General features: G+C 50.5%; 1 protein-coding gene across 1 annotated transcript; it reads left to right on the top strand.

Moving 5' to 3' along the window:
• The first annotated feature begins 1,551 nt into the window (after positions 1 to 1,551).
• On the top strand, positions 1,552 to 25,032 carry LOC115382399 (neurogenic locus notch homolog protein 1-like). Its single transcript, XM_030084111.1, has 34 exons — positions 1,552 to 1,643; positions 2,757 to 2,838; positions 8,745 to 9,007; positions 9,862 to 10,200; positions 11,132 to 11,254; positions 11,349 to 11,582; positions 11,707 to 11,862; positions 11,954 to 12,139; positions 12,666 to 12,779; positions 13,342 to 13,455; positions 13,539 to 13,772; positions 13,873 to 13,983; positions 15,640 to 15,832; positions 15,925 to 16,070; positions 16,192 to 16,305; positions 16,878 to 16,997; positions 17,084 to 17,236; positions 17,330 to 17,558; positions 17,897 to 18,098; positions 18,190 to 18,343; positions 18,451 to 18,635; positions 18,722 to 18,854; positions 18,945 to 19,202; positions 19,291 to 19,403; positions 19,495 to 20,066; positions 20,155 to 20,595; positions 20,672 to 20,817; positions 20,916 to 21,129; positions 21,216 to 21,300; positions 21,385 to 21,547; positions 21,635 to 21,933; positions 22,012 to 22,159; positions 22,280 to 22,377; positions 22,747 to 25,032. Exons 1-34 carry the CDS (start codon positions 1,586 to 1,588, stop codon positions 24,025 to 24,027), a joined length of 7,461 nt encoding a protein of 2,486 aa, XP_029939971.1. The 5' UTR covers positions 1,552 to 1,585; the 3' UTR covers positions 24,028 to 25,032.
• Positions 25,033 to 25,761: the final 729 nt, after the last annotated feature.

Below are 25,761 nucleotides of genomic sequence, written 5' to 3'. Positions count from 1 at the left end.
CCTTGGGCTTTTTGACAGATCTTGTGAATTAACGCGCGTCACACTGTGGTGCTGCAGGTTCAGGGCGTCTGCCCCTCATACGGTGCACCAACTCTGAGATTTACCTTCTGGAGTAGAGTTTCAGAAAGTTTATCGAGAGCCTGCGTTACCTTTAAAGTGCCCTATTAAAGTTCATCACTGCTAATTTTGCCTGTGATATAATTAGATGATTGAGCTGAAGGTTGAAGCTGATTGTGATCACTCCGTGCTCTCAGCTATTTATTGCTGTAAAAAGAAATTATACTTCACTCATTAATGACCTGAGTGGATATTGAGAGGTTTTTTTAAAAAGGGGTTTTTAGCAGCATTAAACCAGGTATCACTTTTTTTCTCAACAGTTGTGCCTCAACATTTCATTAAATCTCTTTATGGGGTAAGCAAATGGTCACTTACACTTAGTTCTCAATTCTTCACTTTAACTGTTCGCTAACTTTTAAAGATTTAAGACGAAATTGATTTTCTGAGAAAGACAAAATGTTTTCTTCCAGGATACTTGTACGATACAGTGGTTGAGGAGACAACAGGACACACTGAAGTTTTCAGACTTTTTCAGACTAATACAAACAATACATTATTCCACTGTTCTTTGTAATTGGTCAGTGAGGACGAAACAACAGAAATCCAGAAAATTGTATATAAATAACAAAGAAACTGGTTTTGCAATTCAAATAGTTTTATAAATCATCATAAAGTGTCATTTCACTGTTTTTGTTTATTTGTACTACCATTACAATCTCAGAATGTATCTTTAAATCAACTTTATGTTCAGAATGTGGTCATTTTCCAGAGTCATTGCTTAGTTTTATGAAAATATCAACAATTTCAAAGCTTACTCTTTGTGAATAAACTTTAAATTAAACTTTAAAGTTTAAATTTCAAGGTCAATATGTTGCTAATAACCAGTCCGAAGATGTGTCAAAATTAAACAGTTTCACTGTATAATCAGTTCTATTCTATTTCATTCATACAAAGGCTCCCTGAATTCTTTTTTTTAGTTTTGTGTTTACATTAATATGGTGTCTGTCTTAAATAGGATTATTTTTGGAGAAGTCTGATTGTCTAGTTGAGTAAAATTGGTCTGATTTCTTCTTGAAGATGTGTGGATTAACTGACATCAAACTGAAATATTGAAGTTTCCACTTGTGATTTTTAAATCACTTGATTCCTTTCTGGGTTGGTGGAGGAGATGAGTGTTTATTCTCCCAGGAGGAGGAGGAAGAGGAGGAGGAGGAGGGACAGCAGGAGGAGGAGGAGGAGGAGGAGGGGGAGGGGGCAGCCTGCAGTGGGAGGAACTTGCAGACTTTGCTATGGTGATTCATTGAGAACTCAGAAGGCACCAAGTGAACATCTATGAATTGAATCCTGCTGAAGACTTCGCTCCCTTCTCCGCTTTCTGCTGGATTTACTCCCCTTTTTTCCTCCCTCCTCAGAGAAAGCAGGACGCCACTTGAGGATTTTTTTTATTTGGGACATCTGGAGAACCACCGTGCGGATCTATGCGAACCCGCCGTGGAGTCAGCCGCGTCTGTGAAGCTGAAGAGGAGGAATGTATCGTTTCTTTGTGAAACTAATATTTCTGATTCCGGCAATCGTCATCTCACAAGGTAAACCTTCTAAAGTGATTTATTTCTCATTCCGGGGAGAAGCGCTGTGCAGAGTGCATGAGGAAAAACTTCAAGACTGTGGAGAATTCAATGAAAATACACCACACTGATTTATTTTTATTGCTTTATTTTTAAACATGTCCGCGTTGGAAGGTGGGAGCGTGTTTGATTTGATTTGTGAAGAAGTTGTTTTGGAGTTTTTTTCTTATTATCGTGGGAATAAAGTCGCTACAAGTGGAGCCGGAAAGAGACGCTCACTGCGCTGATGGGTTCCAAGATTATCAGAAAAATAAGGGAAGAAAACCCAGAAATCACGCTTTGTGCACGAATAAGAGCATTTTATTAGGTTCAGCTGTATTTTTTCGACAACTTTCTATACTTGTTTGTAAGTTTCATTGACTTATTTTTTTTTATATATTTCACCTGTTTTTCATTCAGGAATTTTTTTTTTTATTGTGACTTTATTTAAACTAAAGGCTCTTTTTGTAGTGCGCGGTTTGTTCTGGGAGATGCTGGTTTTAAGTAACACTGGAGATAATGGAAGCGGTGCGTGTGTTGGGGCAGAGGGACGCAAAGGGGGGGGTGAGGAGGAGGAGGGGGGGGACCTTTGTCTGCCTGTGTGGAGGAGTGTAGTGGGGGGGGGGGGGGGGGGGGGGCTGTTATTCCCGTCTGCCGGTAAACAATGCCCGAGGAGAGTGTTTTATGGCTCGTGCTGGAGTCTGATTTCTTTTGTTCCGCATCTGAGCCCCGCAGCTGCCGCAAGCCGCTGCTGGCTGCGCTCTTCACGCACCGCGCACCACGCGCTCCGGCCGCGCCGGTGTCCGGAACCCCCCCTTTCACCTCCCCACGTGATAGTGTCTATCCCCCAAGGACACTTGTGTAACTAATCAATTAAAAAAAATTATAAAAACAGGACGCGCAAAACGCGTGTGTATTAAAATTTAAGGTTTTATAATATATTTTAAAAAAATCCAATTACTGATTAATTCCCCCCATTTAAACCATCTTAATCCAGATTAATCCCAGCAGCTACTTCATCTGATTTCCCTTTTTTCAAGGTGCACCACGCACCGCTTTAATGTGTTTGTGTGTGTGTTCTTCTGCGCTGGACAGGCCTGAAATGCTCCCTGCCCACTGAGTCCTGCCTGAATGGAGGAAGATGTGAAGCAACCTCGAGTGGAAACGGAGAATGCAAGTGAGTCCAGGCCTGCATGCTGATGCTGCAGATGCTGCACGTCGTTTACTGCTTTCTCTCTGTGTGGCCTGTTGGCATTTGTGTAGTTTTCATAGAATGCTCAGTGTGAGGGTAATTTTGGTACTTGAAAGTACTTTTTTTTTCTTTTTTTTTTCTGGGGTGGGGGGTTTGGAAGAAAAGGGGCCACATATTCCCCCTTTCATTCCAGTCTTTGAGTGGGCCCTGTGCCCAGCAACCGGAGGCCCTGCAGTTTTTTTTCTTGTGGGCCGGTGCTCCTGTAGCCCTCCAGAAACCACACAGCTCAGTGTTCACACACACACACCCCAAAAAAGACTTTTATGAAGTGAAGAAGTAAGAATCCAGCAGGTTGGAGAGGTGAGAGAGAGAGATGTCTGGACAATAACCCTTCCCTCCAGTCCACTCCCACCCCCCCCATCATCCTCCTCCTCCTCATCATCATCATCCTCATCTGCAGCAGCAGCAGCAGCAGCAGCGGTCCTGCTAATGAATGCAGGCCCCGTCGCTGGCAGAGAGAGGACGCGTCCAGCCCTAAATCTTGTTTTTCTGCTCTTTCATGGGCGACAGCTGGGGCTCGCCAGCCGCCCGTCACCCATTGTCTTGCAGTCAGAATAATGCTGTGTGAACTAATCTGAGTAGGGCTTCCCATCATGCCGCAGCCACCCCAAACACCATCGGCGCACACCAAACCCCCCCCCCACCCCCCCCGCCCGCCCGCCCCCCGAAAGGCCCGTCTCCTCCACTCTGAATGGACGCACCCTCTCCCACCACCCCGGGTCCCTCCTCCACCCGGCGGCCTGTGATCTCCATTTTAGAGCCAGATGGCTGCGAGATGTAATTGGATTGGATGTCGAAGAGAGTGAGATTAATTGGAATAAAGTACAGAAATTCGAAGGCAAACAAGGGGAGCGGACAGAGCGGCAGATTGTGGGCTGTTTGTTTGGAGTGTGGATTGATGTTAATAGATTACGGGGTGAGACACTCGATATGGGAACATATTCTGACTTTCACGCAAACCGGCTGATTTGATCTGATCAATTTCTTCTAAAAAAAAAAAAAAGACAAAATCGAATCAGTTTTGGAATAACGGGAATAACCAGATGTGATTTGGAAGTGTAAGAAAGTGGTTTTGTGATTTCCAGTTGTGTTCCCCCCCCCCCCCCCCCCCCCCCCAAGGCCCAGAGGGGGCCTGGTTTACCCCCGGGGCATGGGGTCATGGCAGGCGCTTATCTACTCTGTGGGGACAGGGGGGAGGGGGGGGGGGGGTCTGGGGGCTATTGAAGAGCCTCTGCTTCTAGCCCACGGCCACCAATTCACTAATCTGCACACTCCACACACACACATGCAGCCGGCCGCACGTGTGCGCATACTGGCACACAGAAAGTCCCTGCAGCCCTCCGCCCCCACAAAGCTGCTATTGTGGCCTCCATCTCTGCTCCTTCCAATTAAAGAAAAAAAAAAAAGAAAGAAAGAAACGATCAGGATGAGAGCATCACTTCACCTCGCTCACCCGCACTCTCTCGCTCTCTCTCCTCTCATTAATCACTCATCCCTGCCGAAGCCAAGCAGCCGTGCGTCCGTCGCGGGGTGCGTGGCGGGATTCGGGGTCGGGGTGAAGCGGTCCGCTGCTCCCAGTTCCAGTTTCTGGGTCGTTCCGTGTTCGGGAGGGAAGGCGGCAGGTCACTGAAAGCCGTTTGTGCTGATCTCACGGTGAGGCGTTCAAACGGCGGGTCAAAGGTTTGAACGCCGGTTAAACCCGCCGAAAGCTGCCGGCGAGCCGCGGTTCAGGCAGCGGCGCGTAAACATACGGTGACACAGATTTGAGTGGTTAGGATTGATTTAAATCCTCGTTCAGCACAGTTCCCACGAGCGCGAGAGTGAAATCACATGTTGGCATAGAGAACAAGGTTAGGCGGCGGTGATCACATGTCTTCTGGACGTGTTTGTTTGGCTTGTGTTGAGACCAACTGGTGTCCTTGCAGGGAGGATGTTTCCCTCCACTTCCTGGCTGTAAAAATAGCTAGTCTCACTTTAAAATCTTGAAAGACTCTGGGTATCCCTGGCTGGGTTCCACCTGGCTCGGCTCGTGTTTTCCAGTGCTCCTCTCCACCCTTTGATCCCGCTATAAAGCAGGTAGATTACGTCAGTGAAGGTTTGAGACATGTCGAGCTGGAGTGGTTTCCTCTGACAGCTCTGTGCAGCACGGAGACAGATCCCATCGGCTCAAAGTCGTTTTACGTTGATTTGATGAAATCAGACAGTTTCTGTCATTGTTTTCTTGAAAATTTAGCATTTCAGTGGTGCCAACATTACAATATTGCATTTTTATTAACACTTCCTGGACTACTAGCTTGTGTTTGCCACAGCTGGTTGGTTTTGAGTTGAGTGGGTAGACACGGTGATGTGAGACTTCATGGAAACCACAACAAGCCGCCGAGATGGGGAAGCGCTCGGCTGCGATTGGCTGAGGCGGGAGGTTATCTGAAGGTCCGTTCCTTCCTGTTTCCCATGGCACTTGCAGTTGTCTTGTTGCGCAGGCAGCGTCGCGCGAGTCAAATTTAGTTCCCCGTTTGCGGGACGGCCAGCGAGGGCTGCAGAGGGGTCGGGAGGTCGCCGCTCTCCTCGCCCGACTGACCGACCGACTTTGCTGAAATAGACGCCGTTTCGCTCTGAGGTGACTGTTAATTATAAACTCCCGAAAACATCTCGAATGTCTCCCCACGTGTTTGGAATACTGCAGGATGTGCGCCAGAAATAGAGAATTGACTGAAAGCGTGGAGCGGCGGCTGCGTCCGGACCTTTCCGACCTTGCACGGAGCTGTCTGGTATTGCGTATTGCTGATAAAATGTCTCGCCCATAAAGGCCGTCTCGAGCGAGCCCAGCGCCACTAAAAAGATGTTACACTCTCCCTCAAGGAATGCCGCTCTTCATTTGTCCTCCTATAGGATTACCGGCCAGGTCCCTGTGAAGCCGCTGCTCCGTGCGGGCTTAAGCCAATCAGGGGCGGACGGGTGCATGACGGGGTTAAGTGTGCCTGCTGGTGTCGGGCTTTTTATTGGGGTTTACGGTCGCCACTCCCCTGGATGGGCCCATTCCCGAGATGCCAAGACCCCCTCACTGTAAAAAAAAAAAAAAAAAAAGAAAATGAGCAAAGTGGATGATGTGTTCAGGTTCCTTTTGCCGTTGGTTTAAGCCTCTCAGGTGTAAAGAAAGGCTTGGTCACACATACTTTCCCGAGGCCTCGGAGTGTCTGGAGAGGCTCACGGAAGACTAATCAAACGTTTGCTGTCACAGCGGACAGATAAGGGCCTATTTTCCTCAAGTGGGTGCTGAAAGTTCACATCTACTGCAACAAGCTGTCAAGTTTCGAAACGACACCTCTTCTATTCTGGTACTGGCCTCCGCCGCGCCGGAAAGACGGAGGAATCAACCAGTATGGAGAGTTTTCCGAGACGCCGTCACGGATCGAAGGTTATCCCCAGAGCCGCTTCTCCCGCTGGGGCGATTATATCACCTTGATTTCTATCGCCATTTAATGAATCGGCCACCAGTAAATCAAAGTCTGTGACGAGAACACTGTTTGTTAACTCCTGCTTCGTGCCTGAAATCGATCTATCGCTGTCATTATTCAGGCAGGTGTTTAGTTCTCGTCCACTAAATGACTTCCATAAATCTTCCAGCTTCACTGAGAAAGTGAGACGTAAAAATAGCTTCATCGCTGAGAAAATGATCCACGGAGAAACTGTTTCATACAGTTATCAAAACCATGACGTCTTGGTTCGGACTCACGTCTCATTAAACTCTTATGATAACAGATTCTAGCAAAGTGCACAGAAATCATCAGGAACGTCCCTCATCTCCTCTGTTTCAGCCTCATTGTTCTGTTGCTGGTCTCAGTGACAGATGCGGACCCCCGGGGTCAGATCCCGGCTAATGATCCCACATCCGAGGGAACCTCAGCAAAACGACGGAGCGAGAAACAGATAGCGAAAGTGAGAAAACGGGGGTTGTGAAAGCCGGACGGAGAGAGTGAAGTAACAGAAGTCATTTTGAAATGTTCCGTCTTTCGTCGTTTCACAACTCGGACTTCCACAGCGGTGGCATCTCCGGCTCACGGCTGGAGGATAAAGTCACCCCCAGAGTGACAGATGGTAGATCAGGCCCGGCAGAGAGGGGAGAGAAGGCAAAGAGGCCATCCCACAGTCACAAAAGTGTTGGGGGTCAGAGGTCGGGGAAGCATCTGCTCCGGCCTGAGGGGACATTGCATCGCCGGGAGAGACCTGTTGCCGTGGTGCGTGCTGCCTGTGGGTGGATCTTTATCTCCGACTGTTCTGACTTCAGGACAAAGAGGATCCATTACAGTTAGTGAGCACAGGGTGACACACTTACACACACACACACACACACACACACACACACACACCGTTAACAACGCGCCTAATCCATTATCCCTGGTGAGCTCTTCGTTCCAAATCCCCCCCCCCCCCCCCTCAGAATTATTCAGCATTTTCACGGAAACCCGGAGTAAAGAAGACTTCAAAGCCCAACTGAAATGCTTTCACAGTCTCCCACCAATTACGACTGTCTGCCGTGGCCGTGGGGGCGCACGGCGCTGTTAAAGCCCCCCGAACGCTCTCACCTCACTGAGTCAACACTGGAGGTTTCAGCAGGCTCCTGCGACATAAGGGAACGCTGTAAAAAGCAAACGGCTGGGAGCCATAAAAAGCCCCCCCCCTCGGGAGGAAAAACAAGAGAAAAAGACGAGTCGTGAAACCCGAGCGCGAGCAGAAACAGAGGTACCGGGAGAAAAGCGAAAGAAGAATCAGTGCTGTGAGAAAGAGGAAATTCAAAGAGAAAAAAAAGGGAAACAGGTAAGTAAGAGAGGAATTAAGAGAGAGCGGTGCAGTATGAGGTGGGGGGTGCCGAGGAGACAGAAGTTGCAACAGCTGACTTCACATGGGTTCTTTATGTCCCCAGAGGAGAGGTTGGCTTGTCAGCACCCCCATCTGAGAAAGGGGACAGGGGGAGGAAGAGGAGGAGGAGGAGGAGGAGGAGGAGGAGGAGGAGCCCTGTCCAACAGCTGCCTTCATTAACATGCGCACCTGCTCCCTGTGGAGATACTCGGAGGCCAACAGATGCCCTCCCTCGCTCAGGAACACTCAAACAACACTCGCGTGCACAACTACACACTGCCACACAAGCCCCGATTCAAACATAAACACTTTTTTCCCCCCTGCTTTAAATGCTCTTTCACGTGACAGATGGGACTTTACACTTATGGCCATTTAATGTGCATGCTAAATTATTAGCTGTTTGTAAACAGGAATCCAAAAATTAAAAAAAAAAAAAGGGTGAAGTTTTTGCACAATCTTTGGTTCTTGGTGAAATCTGAGGGGCAATCCTCGTCTAACTTCCACGTTAAGTGTTTGGTGATTGGTTCGGTGGGAGGTGTGTGACTGTTGCGGCCGCAGTCCTCGGTCTGGGCGGCGGGGAAGCGGGGCTTAGGGCCTGAAAGCGGCGCTCGGTGTGGGACATCCACAGGCGGCGCGGTCCCCTTGATCTCTCCGGTCATCCAGGATGAATGTGGACAGCGCGGGGGCCAAAGGTAGATGGGAACCGGCTCTTTCGGCCAGACTGTTTCGTGGCATCTGTTGTCCCGGCGGAATGTGTTTTCAAGGTTCTGAGGGAGTCTAATCCAGAGAGACACACTAGAACAACATGCCGTCCCCGTCCTGCTGCAGTGGGACTTTGCTCGGCGGGAAACTTTCAGGTCCCCTTCCACTCCTCCCCCCTCTGCCCCCTCTCCCATTATCCAGCCTTTGTTTCCATGATCGTTCCCATGTTTTTCTAAACCCGGCCGCTCGCCGTCCTTGCTGTCTGTTCCCAGGTGTCCCAGCGACTACGTGGGCAACCGATGCCAGTACCCGAGCCCGTGCAGCCCCTCGCCCTGCCGCAACGGCGGCGAGTGTCGGGCCATCTCCCACGGAAACACCTTCGATTTCCGCTGCGTGTGCCGCCTGGGTTTCACCGACCGGCTGTGCCTGACCCCCACCAACCACGCCTGCATGAGCTCCCCCTGCCGAAACGGGGGCACGTGTGATCTGATTACCCTCTCCTCCTACCGATGCCACTGCCCGCCCGGGTGGTCAGGTACGCCGCCGAGACTCAAACAAAGTAGTGAATCAACAGTATATACCTGTACATGCAACAGATTCACATTTTTATTCTGTAAAAATGATTACAAGAATAAAAAAACTGTTGCGTTTCAGAATAACTGAACTTATTTTCTATTTATTCTAAGATTTAACACCACAGACTGAAACAGTCGTTCTCAATTGTTGTGCATGATTTTGAAGTTTGAAATTCAAGCGATAATTAAACATTTATGCCTTATTGGTGATTGTTAAAATCTGCCAGAAAGAAATCTTAGTCCAGGGTTGACAAAGGTATGGTCCGCGGGCCCAAACTGACCCACAAGAGACTCCGATCCAGTCTGGAAAACCGCCAAACAAATGGTTAAAACTTACAAGAAAGCGTTGGATTTTCTAAAGAGAAGCAAATCCAAGCGGAGATATCGGTGATGCTGCCATGAAAGATCGCTAATTAGCCTTAACCTCAGAACCGTGCTGTCAGTTTGTAAAGCAATGCAAACAAAGCAAAAAGGCTGCAATTAGGCATATTTTTTTAGACATTTCACTGAATTTTCATAATTAAAATTTACTTTATGTTGAGATAACAGTCATATTTCACTCCTAATTGTTCAGATTTTCCAAAAATATATATAATTTGAAGGTTATTATGTTGCTATGTAATGGGCGTGTCCCACTCAAGACAAAATTCAGCTGTATGTAAAATTAGTTTGACCCCCCCGTGCTAATAAATAGTTTATGTAGTATCCTGAAAGTTTCCATACAGACTGTAACCAAAACGTTTCCATCACTCAAGTGTTAATTTCCAGGCGAACCACAGGAATTCATTCACGTTTCACTGTCTTGTCTCGAAAGGCAAGTCCTGCCAGATCGCCAACCCGTGCGCCTCAAACCCGTGCGCCAACGGCGGCCAGTGCTCAGCCTTCGACTCCACCTACATCTGCACCTGCCCGCCCGCCTTCCACGGCCAGACCTGCAAGCAGGACGTGAACGAGTGCGCCCAGATGCCCTCGCCGTGCCTGAACGGCGGCGTGTGCGTGAACGAGGTGGGCTCGTTCCACTGCCGCTGCCCCCAGGAGTACACCGGGCCGCGCTGCGAGACGCTCTACATGCCGTGCAGCCCGTCGCCGTGCCAGAACGGAGGCACCTGCGTCCAGAAGGGGGAGACCACCTACGACTGCAGCTGCCTTCTGGGTAAATAAAAAATCTAGATGGAATTCACACTTGAATTAGGAGAATAATGGCAATTAACTTTCTTTATGTTGACATATGTAGTTGCATATGCTTAGTGGAAAACACACACACACACACACACACACACTTTTGTTTTCTATTACATCAGTTGACCCAAAAAGCGGTCTGGTGTGTTGTTGTTGTAGTGGAATCTGATTGGGCGGATCTGATTGCCCCCCCCCCCCCCCCCGGTCTGCCAGCCTGTACTGGCAGGATGCAGTCAAACAGACGTTTCCTTCTGATAATCAGCGGCGAGCCCACACAACGCCCGACACACACACACACACACACACACACAATGTGCACAAACATATGGATATACTGTACACGCCCTGCGCATGAGGTCACACACTCACAAAAATACCCTGTTTTCCAGATGAATGCAGTTTATCTGCCGCCTCTTTTGAGCTGGTTTACAGCTGAGAGTCAGGTTTTCCCACTCAGAACTCTCAAAGAAAGTTTTGTAAAACATTCATATTTAAATTTTCAGCTGTTTTTTTTTTTTTTTTTTATCGGTCCTGTTGTTTGCTCATGTCCAGCAGATTGTTCCAGTGTGGAGATAATGGAGGGAGAGTGTGTTAAAGTTTAATTCATGCTGCGAGTCTCCCGCCGGCGGCTGCGCTGGAATGCGTTTAGATAGCGGAGCTGCTCGATCACCTGCAGAGCGCCGGGCCGGTTGTTAATCAAACCACCGAGGCCGTAAAACACCCACTCCGGCCTTTGATGTGTGACACGGACGCAAGCTGCACCGTCTTCTCCAGGCCGTTAAAGCAATCCGCCACGAGGACGGGCAGAGCTTATCTTTCATTTTAGACGATAAGGAATAGGTCTGATGATTAACTTTTAATGCGACGGACGCTCGCGCTCCGCTCTGACGCCCGTCTCCTCTCAGGATTCACAGGCCAGCAGTGCGAGCACAACATCGACGACTGTCCAGGTCACAACTGCCAGAACGGCGGCGTGTGTGTGGACGGGGTGAACACCTACAACTGCCAGTGCCCGCCTCACTACACAGGTGACCTTTCACTTATCGATCTCTCACCTGCGAGAATAAACGCCGGGTTATCTGAAGCGTGCCGACATCTCGCCCTCTTCGGACCCCCCCTCAGGCCAGTACTGCACGGAGAACGTGGACGAGTGCGAGCTGATGCCCAACGCCTGCCAGAACGGCGGCACCTGCCACGACACGCACGGCAGCTACCACTGCGTCTGCGTCAACGGCTGGACGGGCGACGACTGCAGCGAGAACATCGACGACTGCGCCAGCGCCGCCTGCTACCACGGCGCCACCTGCCACGACCGCGTGGCCTCCTTCTTCTGCGAGTGCCCTCACGGCCGCACGGGTACGCCGCCGCCGCCGCCGACGAGCCGCCGCCGCCGACGAGCCGCCGGCGCCGCCGAGCCGCCGCCGCGCGGCGGGCCGAGGTTCCGGCGGTGGACGCTCAGTGTGCGTTTGTGCTGCCGCAGGTCTGCTGTGCCACCTGGACGACGCCTGCATCAGCAACCCCTGCCAGAAGGGCTCCAACTGCGACACCAACCCCGTCAACGGGAAGGCCATCTGCACGTGTCCGCCAGGTTACGCCGGCTCGGCCTGCAACTTGGACATAGACGAGTGCTCCCTCGGTACGTCGGCCGATTCCTCCCTCTGGTTCTAGAGTCAGCGTTTAACTGTTAACCGGTTAAGATGAGGCTAATGTTATCATCAATGATTCAGGCGCCAACCCCTGTGAGCACGGCGGCCGCTGCCTCAACACCAAAGGCTCCTTCCAGTGTAAGTGTCTCCAGGGATATGAGGGGCCTCGCTGCGAGATGGACGTCAACGAGTGCATGTCCAATCCCTGCCACAACGACGCCACCTGTCTGGACCAGATCGGAGGCTTCCACTGCATCTGCATGCCAGGTCAGGAGGACACGGAAAACTTTTAAATCCACAGGGTGGTGCAGTGGTTAGCATTCACACCTCACAGCGAGAAGGTCTGGGTTTGAATCCCGCCTGGATCTTTCTGTCTGGAGTTTGCATGTTCTTCCCCATGTACTCCAGTTTATTTCTTCACACAGAAACAAGCATGTGAGGTTAATTAGTGACCCCCAAATCACCCCTAAGTGTGATTTAAAGTGTGTGTTTGTCCTATGATGGACTGGGGGTGTATCCTGTGCTCCAGCACCCCGCCCCCCTAAATAAAAACAGCATAAAAAAAAAATGTGAAAATAATCATTTGCACAACAATTTGCAAAAATATTGAATGAAATGTTATTATATGCTGAATGCAATGAAAAGGAAAAAAAAAATTGAAATCTTAAGATGTTTATACTTCCAAACACAAAAAAAGGAAAAACGAGCAGATCGTACGTGACTTTACACTGAAACATTTCATTACAAACTGCTGGAGTAATTTGACCGCTGGCTGTTTTGTCTGTGGCTGCAGGCTATGAGGGTGTGTTCTGTCATATCAACACGGACGAGTGTGCCAGCCAGCCGTGTCTCAACAACGGCAAGTGCGTGGACAAGATCAACTCCTTCCACTGCGAGTGCCCGAAAGGTGAGAAAAGATCCCAATAATGGAGGAACTGGAGTGAGAGAAATCAGTTCTGGGATTGTTTGGGTCACATTTAACCCCTTTTTTGGTGAGACAATGGAGGCAGCAAGGAGGCTATAAAGGAGTGGATCATTAACCTGTCTGTCAATGAGTGCTTCTCTCATGGTTCACAGGCTGGATGTAAATGATTTACGTCTTCTAATAGTCCCGCTGAAGGCCGAGCGGGCACAGAGCGGGCCAGGCCCGTGGAGCATTTGCATATTTGGCGGGCATGAGAATTTGTGTTAGAGCTTAGCGCCAAATTTTGGGGGGGCTGGGATTGGTTTATGGCTGGTGAGCCGGAGGCCATTGGGTTGCGGTTTGAAAGAAAGATTTCGCTGCACAGTAGGGGCCGGGAGAGGAGGGGTGGGGGGAGTTGAGTGGTTTGAAAGGACCTTCAGCATGCAAGTTAGTTTTTATGTTCTCTGCTTTCATATGTTCACAAAATGCATGGATGTGAAACATTTGAAATGATGCATTTCTCATATAAATGTTTAATTGTGTGGTTTTGACCATTTTCCTGCAGGTTTCTCTGGGAGTCTGTGCCAGGTGGATATAGACGAATGTGCCAGTACTCCCTGCAAGAACGGAGCTAAATGCACCGACGGACCCAACAAGTACACGTGTGAATGTGCCGAAGGTAAACCGAGCGACGGCCTCCAGCTGCCTGCGCTGCTCTCCGGCTCGCTGCAGCCGCTGATTCTGTTTTATCCCCTCTTCCAGGCTACACCGGGCAGCACTGCGAGACCGACATCAACGAGTGCTACTCGGACCCCTGCCACTACGGCACCTGCAAGGACGGCCTGGCCTCCTTCACCTGCTACTGCCGGCCCGGCTACACCGGCCGCCTGTGCGAGACCAACATCAACGAGTGCCTGAGCCAGCCCTGCAAAAACGGCGGCACCTGCCAGGACAGGGAGAACACCTACATCTGCGCCTGCCCGAAAGGCACTGCCGGTCAGTGATCCACCCATCCTGACTGCTGCAGCTCGGATGCAACTCCAGTCTTCACCCGGGAATACGAATAATACGCCTTCGCTTTGGTTTCCATCTCCAGGTTTCAATTGCGAGGTGAACCTGGACGACTGCAAGAGCAAGCCCTGCGACTACGGACGCTGCATCGACAAGATCAATGGCTACGAGTGCGCATGTGAACCCGGCTACACAGGTGAGCGCCGGGCGGAGTGTACAGGTGCTGGAGGCGGGGTCCCCCGGGCTTTGGGGAGGGACAGGTAGGACAGGTGGCTGGCGGGTCCGCTCCTGCCAGACAATGGTGTCAGATTGCTTGTGTGTGTGTGTGTGTGTGTGTGTGTGTGTGTGTGTGGGGGTGGCGGTGGTATAGAAAGGAAACGGCCCCCAACCTGATACATGCGCACACACACACACACACACTCATGCGCACACAAAGCACTAACTTTGTTTTGTGTTTGAAAAGAGTGTGACGCTGAGCCGGGAAAGACTCCGTAAAGCGATACTTTGTAAAGGCTGTAATCACATATCTCATGTTTATCAGAGTGTAACTCCGGGACAAATCCCACTGATGACTCCGATTAAAGGTGTTTTGATTTTAGTGGCTTTGCTGGCGATTGACCCCCCCGACGGCTGCAAAGCACTTAAATACACAACTGTAGTGACAGAGTCTTATCTCAACAAGTGGACAGCTCCGGCCTTCCTCCATTCCAGGCCCAACTGAGCCGGTTCTGACCGGTAACGGCCGTGTGATTATGCTAAAAGGAGGGCAGAGGAGGGAGGGACGTGTGTGTGTGTGTGTGTCTGCGTGCGTGTGTGTGTGTGTAGGCTGCTGTGCACCCTCCTCCTCCTCCTCCTCATCTTCCCCTCCATCTTTTTGTGCTGACGGGGTGAGTGCGGAGGGCACGGCGGGACCGAGACGCCGGGGGACAGAGGACCATTGTGGCTGCAGATCAGGCAGTTGGGCCCTCCCCTCCTGATTGATGAAGAGCGGAGGAGGAGGGGGCCGGGGAGCCAGATCAGAGGGGGGTTTAATTGTTACCCGGCCGTGTGTGAAATGGGTCTGGCCTTCTGTCCCTGTAAACAGCCCTGGGTGAGGCTGGTTCTCCCTCTGATGGGGGGGGTGGTGTGTGTGTGTGTGTGTGTGTGTGTGTGTGTGTGTGTGTGTGTGTGTGTATGTGAATAGGGAGAGTGGCTGCTGCTGCCCTCCCCCCTCTCCCTCTGTGCAACACCTCCCTCTCTCATATCCAGCTGAAACTCTCCTGCCTATTCAACAGGACGCCCCCCCCCCCATTCAATCAATGCTGGAGGAGTAAAAGGGCCACCGGGGGCCTCCGGGGGCCACCGGGGGCCACCGGGGCCACCGGGGGCCACCGGGGGCCACCGGGGGCCACCGGGCCAGGCACACACTGAAGCCGCCACAGCTTGTGCTGCTTGAATGTTCACAGAGTTGTTATCTGGCTTTTTTTGGAACTGAGCAGCTTATAAAGACTTAAAAATACCAGAGCAGAGAGCAGGGGGGGGCCAGCTGTTTGGAGCTGAGATTCTTATCAAAGTTATTCTCCCTTCGGACCCCGTTTGTTTTAGCTCTAGTTGTTGTTTGGAGTCGTTTTAGATATTGATTTTATCTTCCTTCTGTGGGGAATTGTGAATAGTTTAACAATAATGTGAGGCCGCCTGTTATGAGAACTGATTCAAGCTAAATTGCTGGTGCAAAAACACATTTATTCAGTTTAGAAACAGGGTGTGATTTCAGCAGCGCGGCATTGTTTTTGTGTGTGCAGGCTGAAGAGACTCCAATTAGCCTCCGTCGTGGAAAACTTTCGCCTCACAGTCCTAAACTCTTGTCTTGCAGGAGCGATGTGCAACATCAACATCGACGACTGCGCCATCAATCCCTGCCACAACGGAGGCACGTGCGTCGACGGCATCAACAGCTTCACCTGTCTGTGCCCGGACGGCTACAACGACGCCACCTGCCTGTCGCAGGTGGACGAGTGCAGCAGCAACCCCTGCATCCACGGCCGGTGCCAGGACCTCATCAACGGGTGAGGAGACCAGACACTGAAGTCTGGCTCTGTTTAACATGACGGTGCAGCATAAGTGCAACGCTGACTTCTTGTTTCCTGCCTCCCAAAAGGTACAAGTGCACCTGCGACTCTGGCTGGAGCGGCCAGAACTGCGACATCAACAACAACGAGTGTGAATCCAACCCCTGCATGAACGGCGGCACCTGCAAGGACATGACCAGCGGCTACCACTGCACCTGCCGGGCCGGCTTCACCGGTGGGTCTCGGCCCTGCTTGTGTTTTTTTTTTTTTCACCCCTGCTCTCAGAGATTGGGTGTGTGTGTCGTCCCGGTTGCTATCTAACCGAAGCGTGTTTCCCTAATCTGCTGCTGCTGCAGGGCCGAACTGCCAGACTAACATCAACGAGTGCGCCTCCAACCCCTGCCTCAACCAGGGCACCTGCATCGACGACGTGGCCGGATACAAGTGCAACTGCTTGTTGCCTTACACTGGTATGACTTATAACCCGCCACTTGCGATGACTGAAATACTACCTGTATGGTTTCTCTTCTCCGCTGCTGTCTCAGCTGTTTGCTCAGGTTTTGAAAAGATAATCTCCCAGTTTCCTGCGCTGAAGCTTTATCCTGCCACATCCTGTGTTGTTTTAGAAAACACCGCCCAGCAGCCAAGAGCAGAGATGCCTGTTTTTGGAATCTCTGCTCTGGAAAAGATCTGTGTGTCTCTGCTTTGAAGGAGAAAAACAGTGGCGGTGTGTGTTTTGGAAAAGCAGGCCTCGGTGGCTAGTGTAAGCCGGAGAACGAGACGCTGCTCCGAGCGCCATTCCCACTTCCGCCGGGTCCTGCTTCCTGGCTGTGATCACACAACAGCAGGAAACAGGAAGGCCCTCCCTCTTTGGCTACGTTGTCATGGAAATGGACGAGGAAGTGGAATAGAAACTGGGATTTGTAAACTAATGTCACTTTAACAATAGACTTAATTGAAGCTGTTTGCAATCACACTGAAATACGGAAGAACAAATTCCCTTTTAAGGTCCAACTGAATTCTTTCTTCTTTCTGCTTCTAGGTGACAACTGTGAGACCCTGCTGGCCCCCTGCAGCCCCAGGCCCTGCAAGAACGGTGGGATTTGTAAGGAGTCTGAGGACTACCAGAGCTTCTCCTGCATCTGTCCCGAAGGATGGCAAGGTGCGCATCTGTTAATCTACTTCTCTGCCAAATCGTTTCTACCCACTTCAACATATCTGATGCATTTTTCTTTAATTTTCTTCAAGGCCAAACGTGTGAGATCGACATCAATGAGTGTGTGAAGAGCCCGTGCCGCAACGGTGCCGTCTGCCTCAACACGATGGGGGGCTACCAGTGCAAGTGCCTGCCGGGTTACACCGGTCAGAAGTGCGAGACGGACATCGACGACTGCAAACCAAGTATGATGCACCTGCGCCGCGGCTCCGGTTCCCGTCTGCGCTTTGACTGATGGCGGGGTTTTGAATCTGACCTCCTGGTTTTCTGTGGTTCAGATCCCTGCAGCAACGGCGGTCTGTGCCGCGACGGCGTCAACAGCTTCACCTGCACCTGCCTGCCCGGGTTCCGCGGCGGCAGATGCGAGCAGGACATCAACGAGTGCGAGAGCAACCCCTGCAGGAACGGGGCCAACTGCACCGACTGTGTCAACAGCTACACCTGCACCTGCCCGCCCGGGTTCAGCGGGATCAACTGTGAGATCAACACCAACGACTGCACCGACAGGTACCTCGCCACAACCGAAACCTCACCCGTTCAAATGTAGTCTGTTAAACTGAGAATGTGGGTTTGATTTCAATTATGTCATCATGAAATTTGATTTTCTGTTGTGTAATTGCTTGAAAAAGCCTCTGTATGCCCTAATCAGCTCTCAATTTTGACTGGTGATGTTGAAATTCAAGCTGTAGAATTGTTTTTTTTAATTTTTTTTCCTATTTGTTTGGTAGTTTGGAGCCTGGTGTGGCCTGGTTTTGCTCCTCGGGCCTTATGCTTGACACCTCCTGGTTTTGTTTTTGGTAAGACGATAGAAGACAAATCTCTTCAACGCTCTCGTTCTTCCGCAGCTCTTGCTTCAATGGCGGCACATGCGTGGATGGAATCAACTCCTTCACCTGCCTGTGTCTGCCCGGCTTCACCGGCAGCTACTGCCAGTACGACATCAACGAGTGCGACTCCAAGCCGTGCCTCAACGGGGGCACCTGTCTGGACAGCTATGGGACGTACAAGTGCACCTGCCCTCATGGCTACACGGGAGTTAACTGTCAGGTGGGCAGAGTTACTGTCGTTGCTCTTCAGTAGAAAATCCGTTTTGACGTTTTAGTAATTGTTTTTTTTTTCTCTTTTGTTCACTTTTTAGAATCTCGTCCGCTGGTGTGACTCTTCCCCCTGCAAGAACGGAGGTTCGTGCTGGCAGCAGGGGGCCTCTTACACTTGTCAGTGCCAGACCGGATGGACGGGCCTCTATTGTGACATCCCCAGCGTCTCTTGTGAGGTTGCAGCCAAACAGCAAGGTATGGGGGAAAAAAAAAAAAAAAAAAAGCCTATCGTCATTTCCTGAATTTCAGTGTGGGCTGTGATTTGTGCATCGTCTAATGTCTTCCTCTTTCTCTTACTGCAGGTGTTGAAGTGGCTCACTTGTGCAGGAACTCGGGCCAGTGTCTGGATGCTGGAAACACACATTACTGCCGCTGCCAGGCCGGCTACACCGGGAGTTACTGCCAGGAGCAGGTGGACGAGTGTTCGCCCAACCCCTGCCAGAACGGAGCCAGCTGCACCGATTATCTTGGGGGTTACAGCTGTGAGGTAGGAGGAAAATGAAGAAATCATTTAGTTTGCTGTAAAATGACTGTAGTACATCCAATGCTGACATGAATTCGTTCCTTCACCAGTGTCTCCCTGGTTACCACGGCGTGAACTGCTCCAAAGAGATCAATGAATGTCAGTCGCAGCCCTGCCAGAACGGGGGGACCTGCATCGACCTCATCAACACGTACAAATGCTCCTGTCCAAGAGGAACACAGGGTATCAGCATATTTACATTCACACATCGGCCCAAGCCACGCTCAATCAAAAAGAAGCCGCTCTCTAATCCAAGGTTTCCGTCTTCTTCAGGTGTCCACTGTGAGATCAACCTGGACGACTGCAACCCGTCCAGCGACCCCCTGACCAACGAGCCCAAGTGCTTCAACAACGGCAAGTGTGTGGATCGCATCGGAGGCTACCAGTGCGTGTGCCCGCCGGGCTACGTGGGCGAGCGCTGCGAAGGCGACGTCAACGAGTGTCTGTCGGACCCCTGTGACCCCAGAGGCTCCTACAACTGCATCCAGCTCACCAACAGCTACCGCTGCGAGTGCCGTACCGGATACACAGGTACCGGCGTGCGACCGGCGTTCACTAGATTGCCATCGTGCGAACGTTTGAAGAGGTTTCTCACGCGCGTCCGTCTCCTGATGTGCAGGTCAGCGTTGTGACAAAGTGTTTGACGGCTGCAAAGGAAGACCCTGCAGAAACGGAGGGACCTGCGCCGTCGCCAGTAACACGCCTCACGGCTTCATCTGCAAATGCCCTCCAGTGAGTACAGCTGTAACGCTGACTGGTCAACAGGCTGGCGAAGAGCAGTGGACAACGCAGTAGTCATGAACTCTGGTTTCTGTCCCTTCAGGGCTTCACTGGCTCTTCCTGCGAGTACGATTCTCGCTCCTGTGGGAATCTGAATTGCAGGAATGGCGGGACGTGCGTGTCCGGCCACCTCGGCCCACGCTGCCTCTGTCCCTCCACCTTCACCGGGCCCGAGTGCCAGACGCCCACCGACAGCCTCTGCATCTCCAACCCTTGTTACAATGGCGGCACGTGCCAGATCACTCCCGACGCGCCGTTCTTCCACTGCAGCTGCCCCAGCAACTTCAACGGCCTGCTGTGCCACATCCTGGACTACTCCTTTGTGGGCGGGCTGGGCCGGGATATCACCCCGCCTCCGGAAGTGGAGGTGAGCTGCGAGATTCCTCAGTGTGACGAGTGGGCGGGGAACCACATCTGCGACTCGCTGTGTAACAACCACGCCTGCGGCTGGGACGGCGGAGACTGCTCGCTCAACTTCGACGACCCGTGGCAAAACTGCTCAGCGGCCCTGCAGTGCTGGCGCTACTTCAACGACGGGAAGTGCGACGGCCAGTGTAACAGCCCTGGCTGTCTGTATGATGGATTTGATTGCCAGGGACAGGAAGGACAATGCAAGTAAGTCTAAATGAAGAAAAACACTGTGTAATTTAGCTTGAATTTCTGTTTCTACGTCAGAATTTTGACCAAATCCTTATTTTTCCAGCCCTCTCTATGACCAGTATTGTAAAGACCACTACGCTGATGGCCACTGCGACCAGGGCTGCAACAATGCTGAATGTGAATGGGACGGCCTGGACTGTGCCAACAACATGCCGGAGAAACTCGCCGACGGACATTTAGTTCTGGTCGTTCATATTCCGCCGGAAGTGCTTAAAAACCGCTCGTCGTCCTTCCTGAGAGAGCTCAGCAGCGTCCTCCACACTAATGTGGTCTTTCGCCGCGACGCCAAAGGGGAACCCATGATCTTCCCTTACTATGGCAACGAGCAAGACCTGGTGAAGCACAGCGTGCTGAAGCGCTCTGCGGACGGCTGGCCCGAATGGGCCTCCGTGCCGTCCAGTGTTCTGGACCAAGTGAAAGAAAGCGTCTCCTCGATAGTGACCTCACGGAAACGTAGAGAACTGGATCCTTTACAAGTCAAAGGGTAGGCATCACAAAGAGAGAGCAGTTTAACCTCTGGATAAAAGTGCGTCTTATCGATGCTTGATTTCTGTTTGCAGCTCTGTGGTGTACCTGGAGATTGACAACCGCCAGTGCTACCAGCAGTCCACCGAATGCTTCCAGAGTGCTACGGATGTGGCTGCCTTCCTCGGAGCGCTGGCTACCAGTGGGAATCTCAACGTCCCCTATATTGAAGCTGTCACAAGTATGCTACTCACAATCATTCGTCTTTCTTGTACTTATGCATGCTGCAAATCCTGAAAATCCAAAGTGGTATCTGACCATTCTGAAACATTGTTCCAGGTGTGAGACCTACGCCCAACAACTCGGGCCTCTACCCCATGTATGTGGTTTTCCTGGGCCTGGCAGCGCTCGGTTTTGTCTGCCTCGGCGTTCTGGTGTCCCGCAAGCGGCGACGAGAACACGGCCAGCTCTGGTTCCCAGAGGGGTTCAAAGTATCGGAGCCCAGCAAAAAGAAGCGCAGGGAGCCACTCGGAGAGGATTCGGTCGGACTCCAGTAAGTAGAAAGAGAGATATTAAAGAAGCTGTGTTTTATCTTAAGGCCAACGTCAGGTCAGTGTCTAATCTTTCTCTTTTCATCAGGCCAATGAAAAACTCTGATATTAATCTGATGGATGATAATCAAAATGAGTGGGGCGATGATGATCCCGACTGCAGACGCTTCAAGGTGAGATGAAGAGTCTGATAAGTGTCTGCTGTCGCCCTCAGAGGCAAACCAACATCTTTCTGAACTGTCTGGTTCCCGTTTCAGTTTGAGGAGCAGGTCATGTTGGATCTGGGTGACCGTACCGACCACAGGAAATGGACACAGCAGCACCTGGATGCAGCTGACCTGCGCATTGCTTCGATCGCCCCGACGCCTCCTCAGGGAGAGATAGAAAATGACTGCATGGATGTCAACGTCCGAGGACCAGGTTTGGGAGTGTTTTCATAGAATTATAGAATTTTTTAAACTATCAGATGGAAAAAAGCTCACGATAATCTTCTTGTTTGTTTTCCAGATGGTTTTACGCCCCTGATGATCGCCTCCTGCAGCGGCGGGGGACTGGAGACCGGCAACAGCGAAGAGGAAGAGGATCCGTCTGCAGAAATCATCTCCGATTTCATTTACCAAGGCGCCAATCTCCACAACCAGACCGACCGCACGGGCGAGACAGCCCTCCACCTGGCTGCCCGCTACGCCCGCTCAGACGCCGCCAAGCGCCTCCTGGAGTCCAGCGCCGACGCCAACGTTCAGGACAACATGGGCCGCACTCCCCTGCACGGCGCCGTGTCTGCGGACGCACAGGGAGTCTTCCAGGTAGGACGTTTGCTTCTCAGAAAGCGTCCTGTCTGTTAGAAAGGAAGCGTTTGACTAAAGATGCTTGCGTTCCCTCAGATTTTAATTCGGAACCGCGCCACTGATCTCGACGCCCGCATGCACGATGGAACGACGCCGCTGATCCTGGCGGCCCGGTTGGCCGTTGAGGGGATGGTTGAAGAGCTTATCAACTGCCACGCTGACGCCAATGCCACCGATGATTCTGGTAGATAACGTTTCGTCTGTTTACAAACTGCACGCACATGTAAAATGGGAAGGGTTGTACTCGAGAAGTGGGCCGAATTAAACCTTTTTTTTTCACTCTTTTTTTTCCCTCCCTCTGCAGGCAAATCCGCGCTCCACTGGGCCGCGGCTGTGAATAACGTGGAGGCCGCCATGGTGCTGCTGAAAAACGGTGCCAATAAAGACATGCAAGACAACAAGGTATGTAAAACATGCTGCTGCCATGAAGGAGGACGCCCCAGGGGGTCTTTAAAAATATTTGAAATGTGCTAAATTTAGGTTTTGACGTGCAGGGTCTAAAAATACGGAGAAATGTGTAGACTTGCTGGGGGAGTGGCAAATTAGCTGAATGCCAGAGTGATTGAGCACGGGATTGGATTTCAGTTTAATAATATAAGATATTCCACAGCAATAACAGAGCTAATGAGAGCGTGCTAGCCTGTATTATTTGTAAGCTTTGATGTTACTGGGAAATATCTACGATGATTAATATATTTGAAGCGGGGTGACTGTATAATGAGGAGGTGTCAGTTTGATGCAATCATGTTTTTTTTGTTTTCTTGATTGTAGGAAGAGACGCCGCTCTTCCTCGCGGCGCGTGAAGGCAGCTTTGAGACGGCTAAAGTCCTCCTGGAGCACTTCGCTAACCGTGAGATCACGGACCATCTGGACCAGCTGCCCAGAGACATTGCCCAGGAGCGCATGCACCACGACATCGTCCGGCTCCTCGACGAGTACAACGTGGTCCGGAGCCCGGGGCTTCACAGCACCCCCATCAGCGCCTCCAGCCTCTCGCCGCCGCTCTGCTCGCCCAACGACTATCTGGGCAACCTCAAACCCAACCTCTCCGTCAAGAAAGTCCGTAAACTGAGCTCTGGTGGAAAGGGGAGCAAGGACGGGGGCAAAGACTCTCGTCAGAAGAAGAAGAAGTCTGTGGATGGGAAGGGCAACCTGTTGGACACCTCAGCGGTCCTCTCTCCGGTGGATTCGCTTGAGTCTCCCCACGGATACCTGTCGGATGTGGCTTCTCCTCCCATGCCGTCACCCTTTCAGCAGTCCCCACCGATGTCTCTAAATCATTTACAAGGCAACGGAGACTCCCACATGGGCCAGATGAGTATGGGGAAAGATCTGGCCTGCATGTCTTTTGACCCAAATGCACCCCGCCTGTCCCACCTGCCGGTGTCCAGCCCCAGCAGCCAGGGCTCCACGTCCATGGGCGGCGGCAGAGGAGGCCAGTGTGACTGGGTGTCCAGGATGCACCCGGGCGTCGGCCAGCAAGGAAGCTTTAACCCGGCGCCAGCCATCGCTCACAACATCATGGGAGCGCTGCACAGCGTCAGCACTGCCACGCTCTCTCAGATCATGGGCTACCAGAACCTGCAGACCAGCCACCTGGGCTCGTCGGCGCACATGATGCAGCAGGCCCACACCCGGCAGCTGCAGCACCAGAACTCCAGCTCCGCGGCGGCGGCTGCGGCGGCGGCCGGCCAGTCGCTCGGCCAGAGCTTCCCCAGCGTGGAGCTGAACGGCTCCGACATGCCGCAGCAGAACAGCGGCTCGGGCCGCTCCATGCCCATCCACACGGTGATGCCGCAGGAGACGCAGATCCTGGGCACGCAGTTCCTCACGCCGCCCTCCCAGCACAGCTATTCGGGCCCCATGGACAACACGCCCAGCCACCAGCTGCAGGTGCCCGACCACCCCTTCCTGACGCCCTCCCCCGGCTCGCCCGACCAGTGGTCCAGCTCGTCCCCACATTCCAACATGTCCGACTGGTCGGAGGGCATCTCCAGCCCGCCCACGAGTATCCACTCGCAGATGAATCTGATCCCAGATCAGTTCAAGTAAAGACTTGTGAAATGGACCGAACTTTTCAGTGGAATAAATAAACAGTAAACAGAAAGTTCACACAGAGGGAGCGAGCGGCAGACTCTCAAGATTCAGGATACTCACTTGTTTCTATCAGTTTTTATACTAATGACAAGAACGGTTTTAGGAATTTTGTATTTATTTATGTGCATTTTTTCTGTCTTTCTTTTTTTTTTTTTTTAAGAAGATGCTTTTATATTTATGCTTTTTATTTTTTTTTTGTTTATGTATTGTAAGGTTAGAAACCATTGACGAGGAGTATTTATGAGAAAACAGGACTCCTTCATGTGTACACTGGCTATTTATTTGTGTTTTGTGTTAAATATTCACTGGATTTATTTGAATCTTTTGGCGCATCGGTCTTTCCCGCAAATTTTATTTTTTGGTTGTGCGTTGCTTTATGTTTGTACAGACTTTTTTTTTTTTCAACTTTATAGATTACTTTTAAGATTTCAGTATTAATTAATTCTATTTTAATCTGCGTTGTCTTTTTAAATGACAGGTTTTGTTACTGAACTATATTTTCACTAAGTCTTATCACTGAGTCTGTTAGATGTTGATCAAATATATATAAATTAATAAATATCACCGTGTCTCTTAACAAAAATGATTAAGACAGTAATTTAGCGAAAGTAGCAGAAATATTTTACTTTTGGAGATTTTGGACCTTAAAGCACAGGACGAAAATAAATGCTTTTCAAAATGAACGGAAAAGTATCTGGTAAAATCTGAGCCTATTTATATTGAATTATGGTCTGTGTGCGCTGGGCAATTGATTTGTGATTGCTTATGATGAAAGGATGGTTTCTTCATTTCATATTAGTGTCTCAAATCAATGATTATGGTTACCGTGTTTAACCTTTCAAGTGTTACATTGCAGACCTTTTGTAGAACTTTGAAATGTTACATTTGCCACAAGTTAAATAGTGCCAGTGTGATTTTTGTTTTTCTTACGAAAAGCAATGCATTTGTGAGATTTCTTGTTAAAATGTCTTCGAGGTGGAAAACATTGTTTGTGAAAGAAACGGGGACCTTTGTGTGTTTATCGCCTCCTCTTTGTAAGGGAGTGTGGTTTAAGGTGTCTGAATGTCACGTTTTATAAACTAATCCAGAGGTAAAGATGTTTTTAAGAAAGTAAGTCAAAATCAATGTTTCTGCAAAGTTGTAGTTTGCAAAAAAAAAAAAGTTTTCCTGAATAAAATGTTTTGTAAAAATTGTCTTAATTCAATAAAAGCTACTGATGAGCTTTGAAATACAACTTTTGTCATGATTTTTATTTATTTTTACTCAGTTTGTTCTGGAATGTTCACAGTTTTAGTTTCACATCTGCTGTTTCAGAAACGTGTCCTGCATTGTGAATCAAATTTTCTCTAATGGAAGATTCTTAAATAATTTTAACTGATTATCAAGGACAAAAGACAAGTTATTGAGACAACAGCACTTTTTTGCTGAGGCATACAAACCACTGCAGCTAGCTTGTTTCAATCATTTGCTTGAGAAGAGGAAAACACCATTGCACGTCTACTTAAACACCCTACATTGAGGACAGATCACTGAAGCACTGGGTTCTTCTGCAAAGAATGTAGCAGCCGAGACAACATCTATGCATGGTCTGCCCCCTTGTGGCAACAATCATGAACTAGTCCAGGTAACACCACACAGGCTCCATCTGTTCATTACAGCACATTTTGAGGGAAGTAGACCTGGGATTCA

The sequence above is a fragment of the Salarias fasciatus genome (assembly GCF_902148845.1).
Source record: "Salarias fasciatus chromosome 7 unlocalized genomic scaffold, fSalaFa1.1 super_scaffold_4, whole genome shotgun sequence".
NCBI lineage: Eukaryota > Metazoa > Chordata > Actinopteri > Blenniiformes > Blenniidae > Salarias > Salarias fasciatus.
Note: the sequence above shows the minus strand (reverse complement) of the source record. Positions and strands in the feature narration are given on the sequence as shown.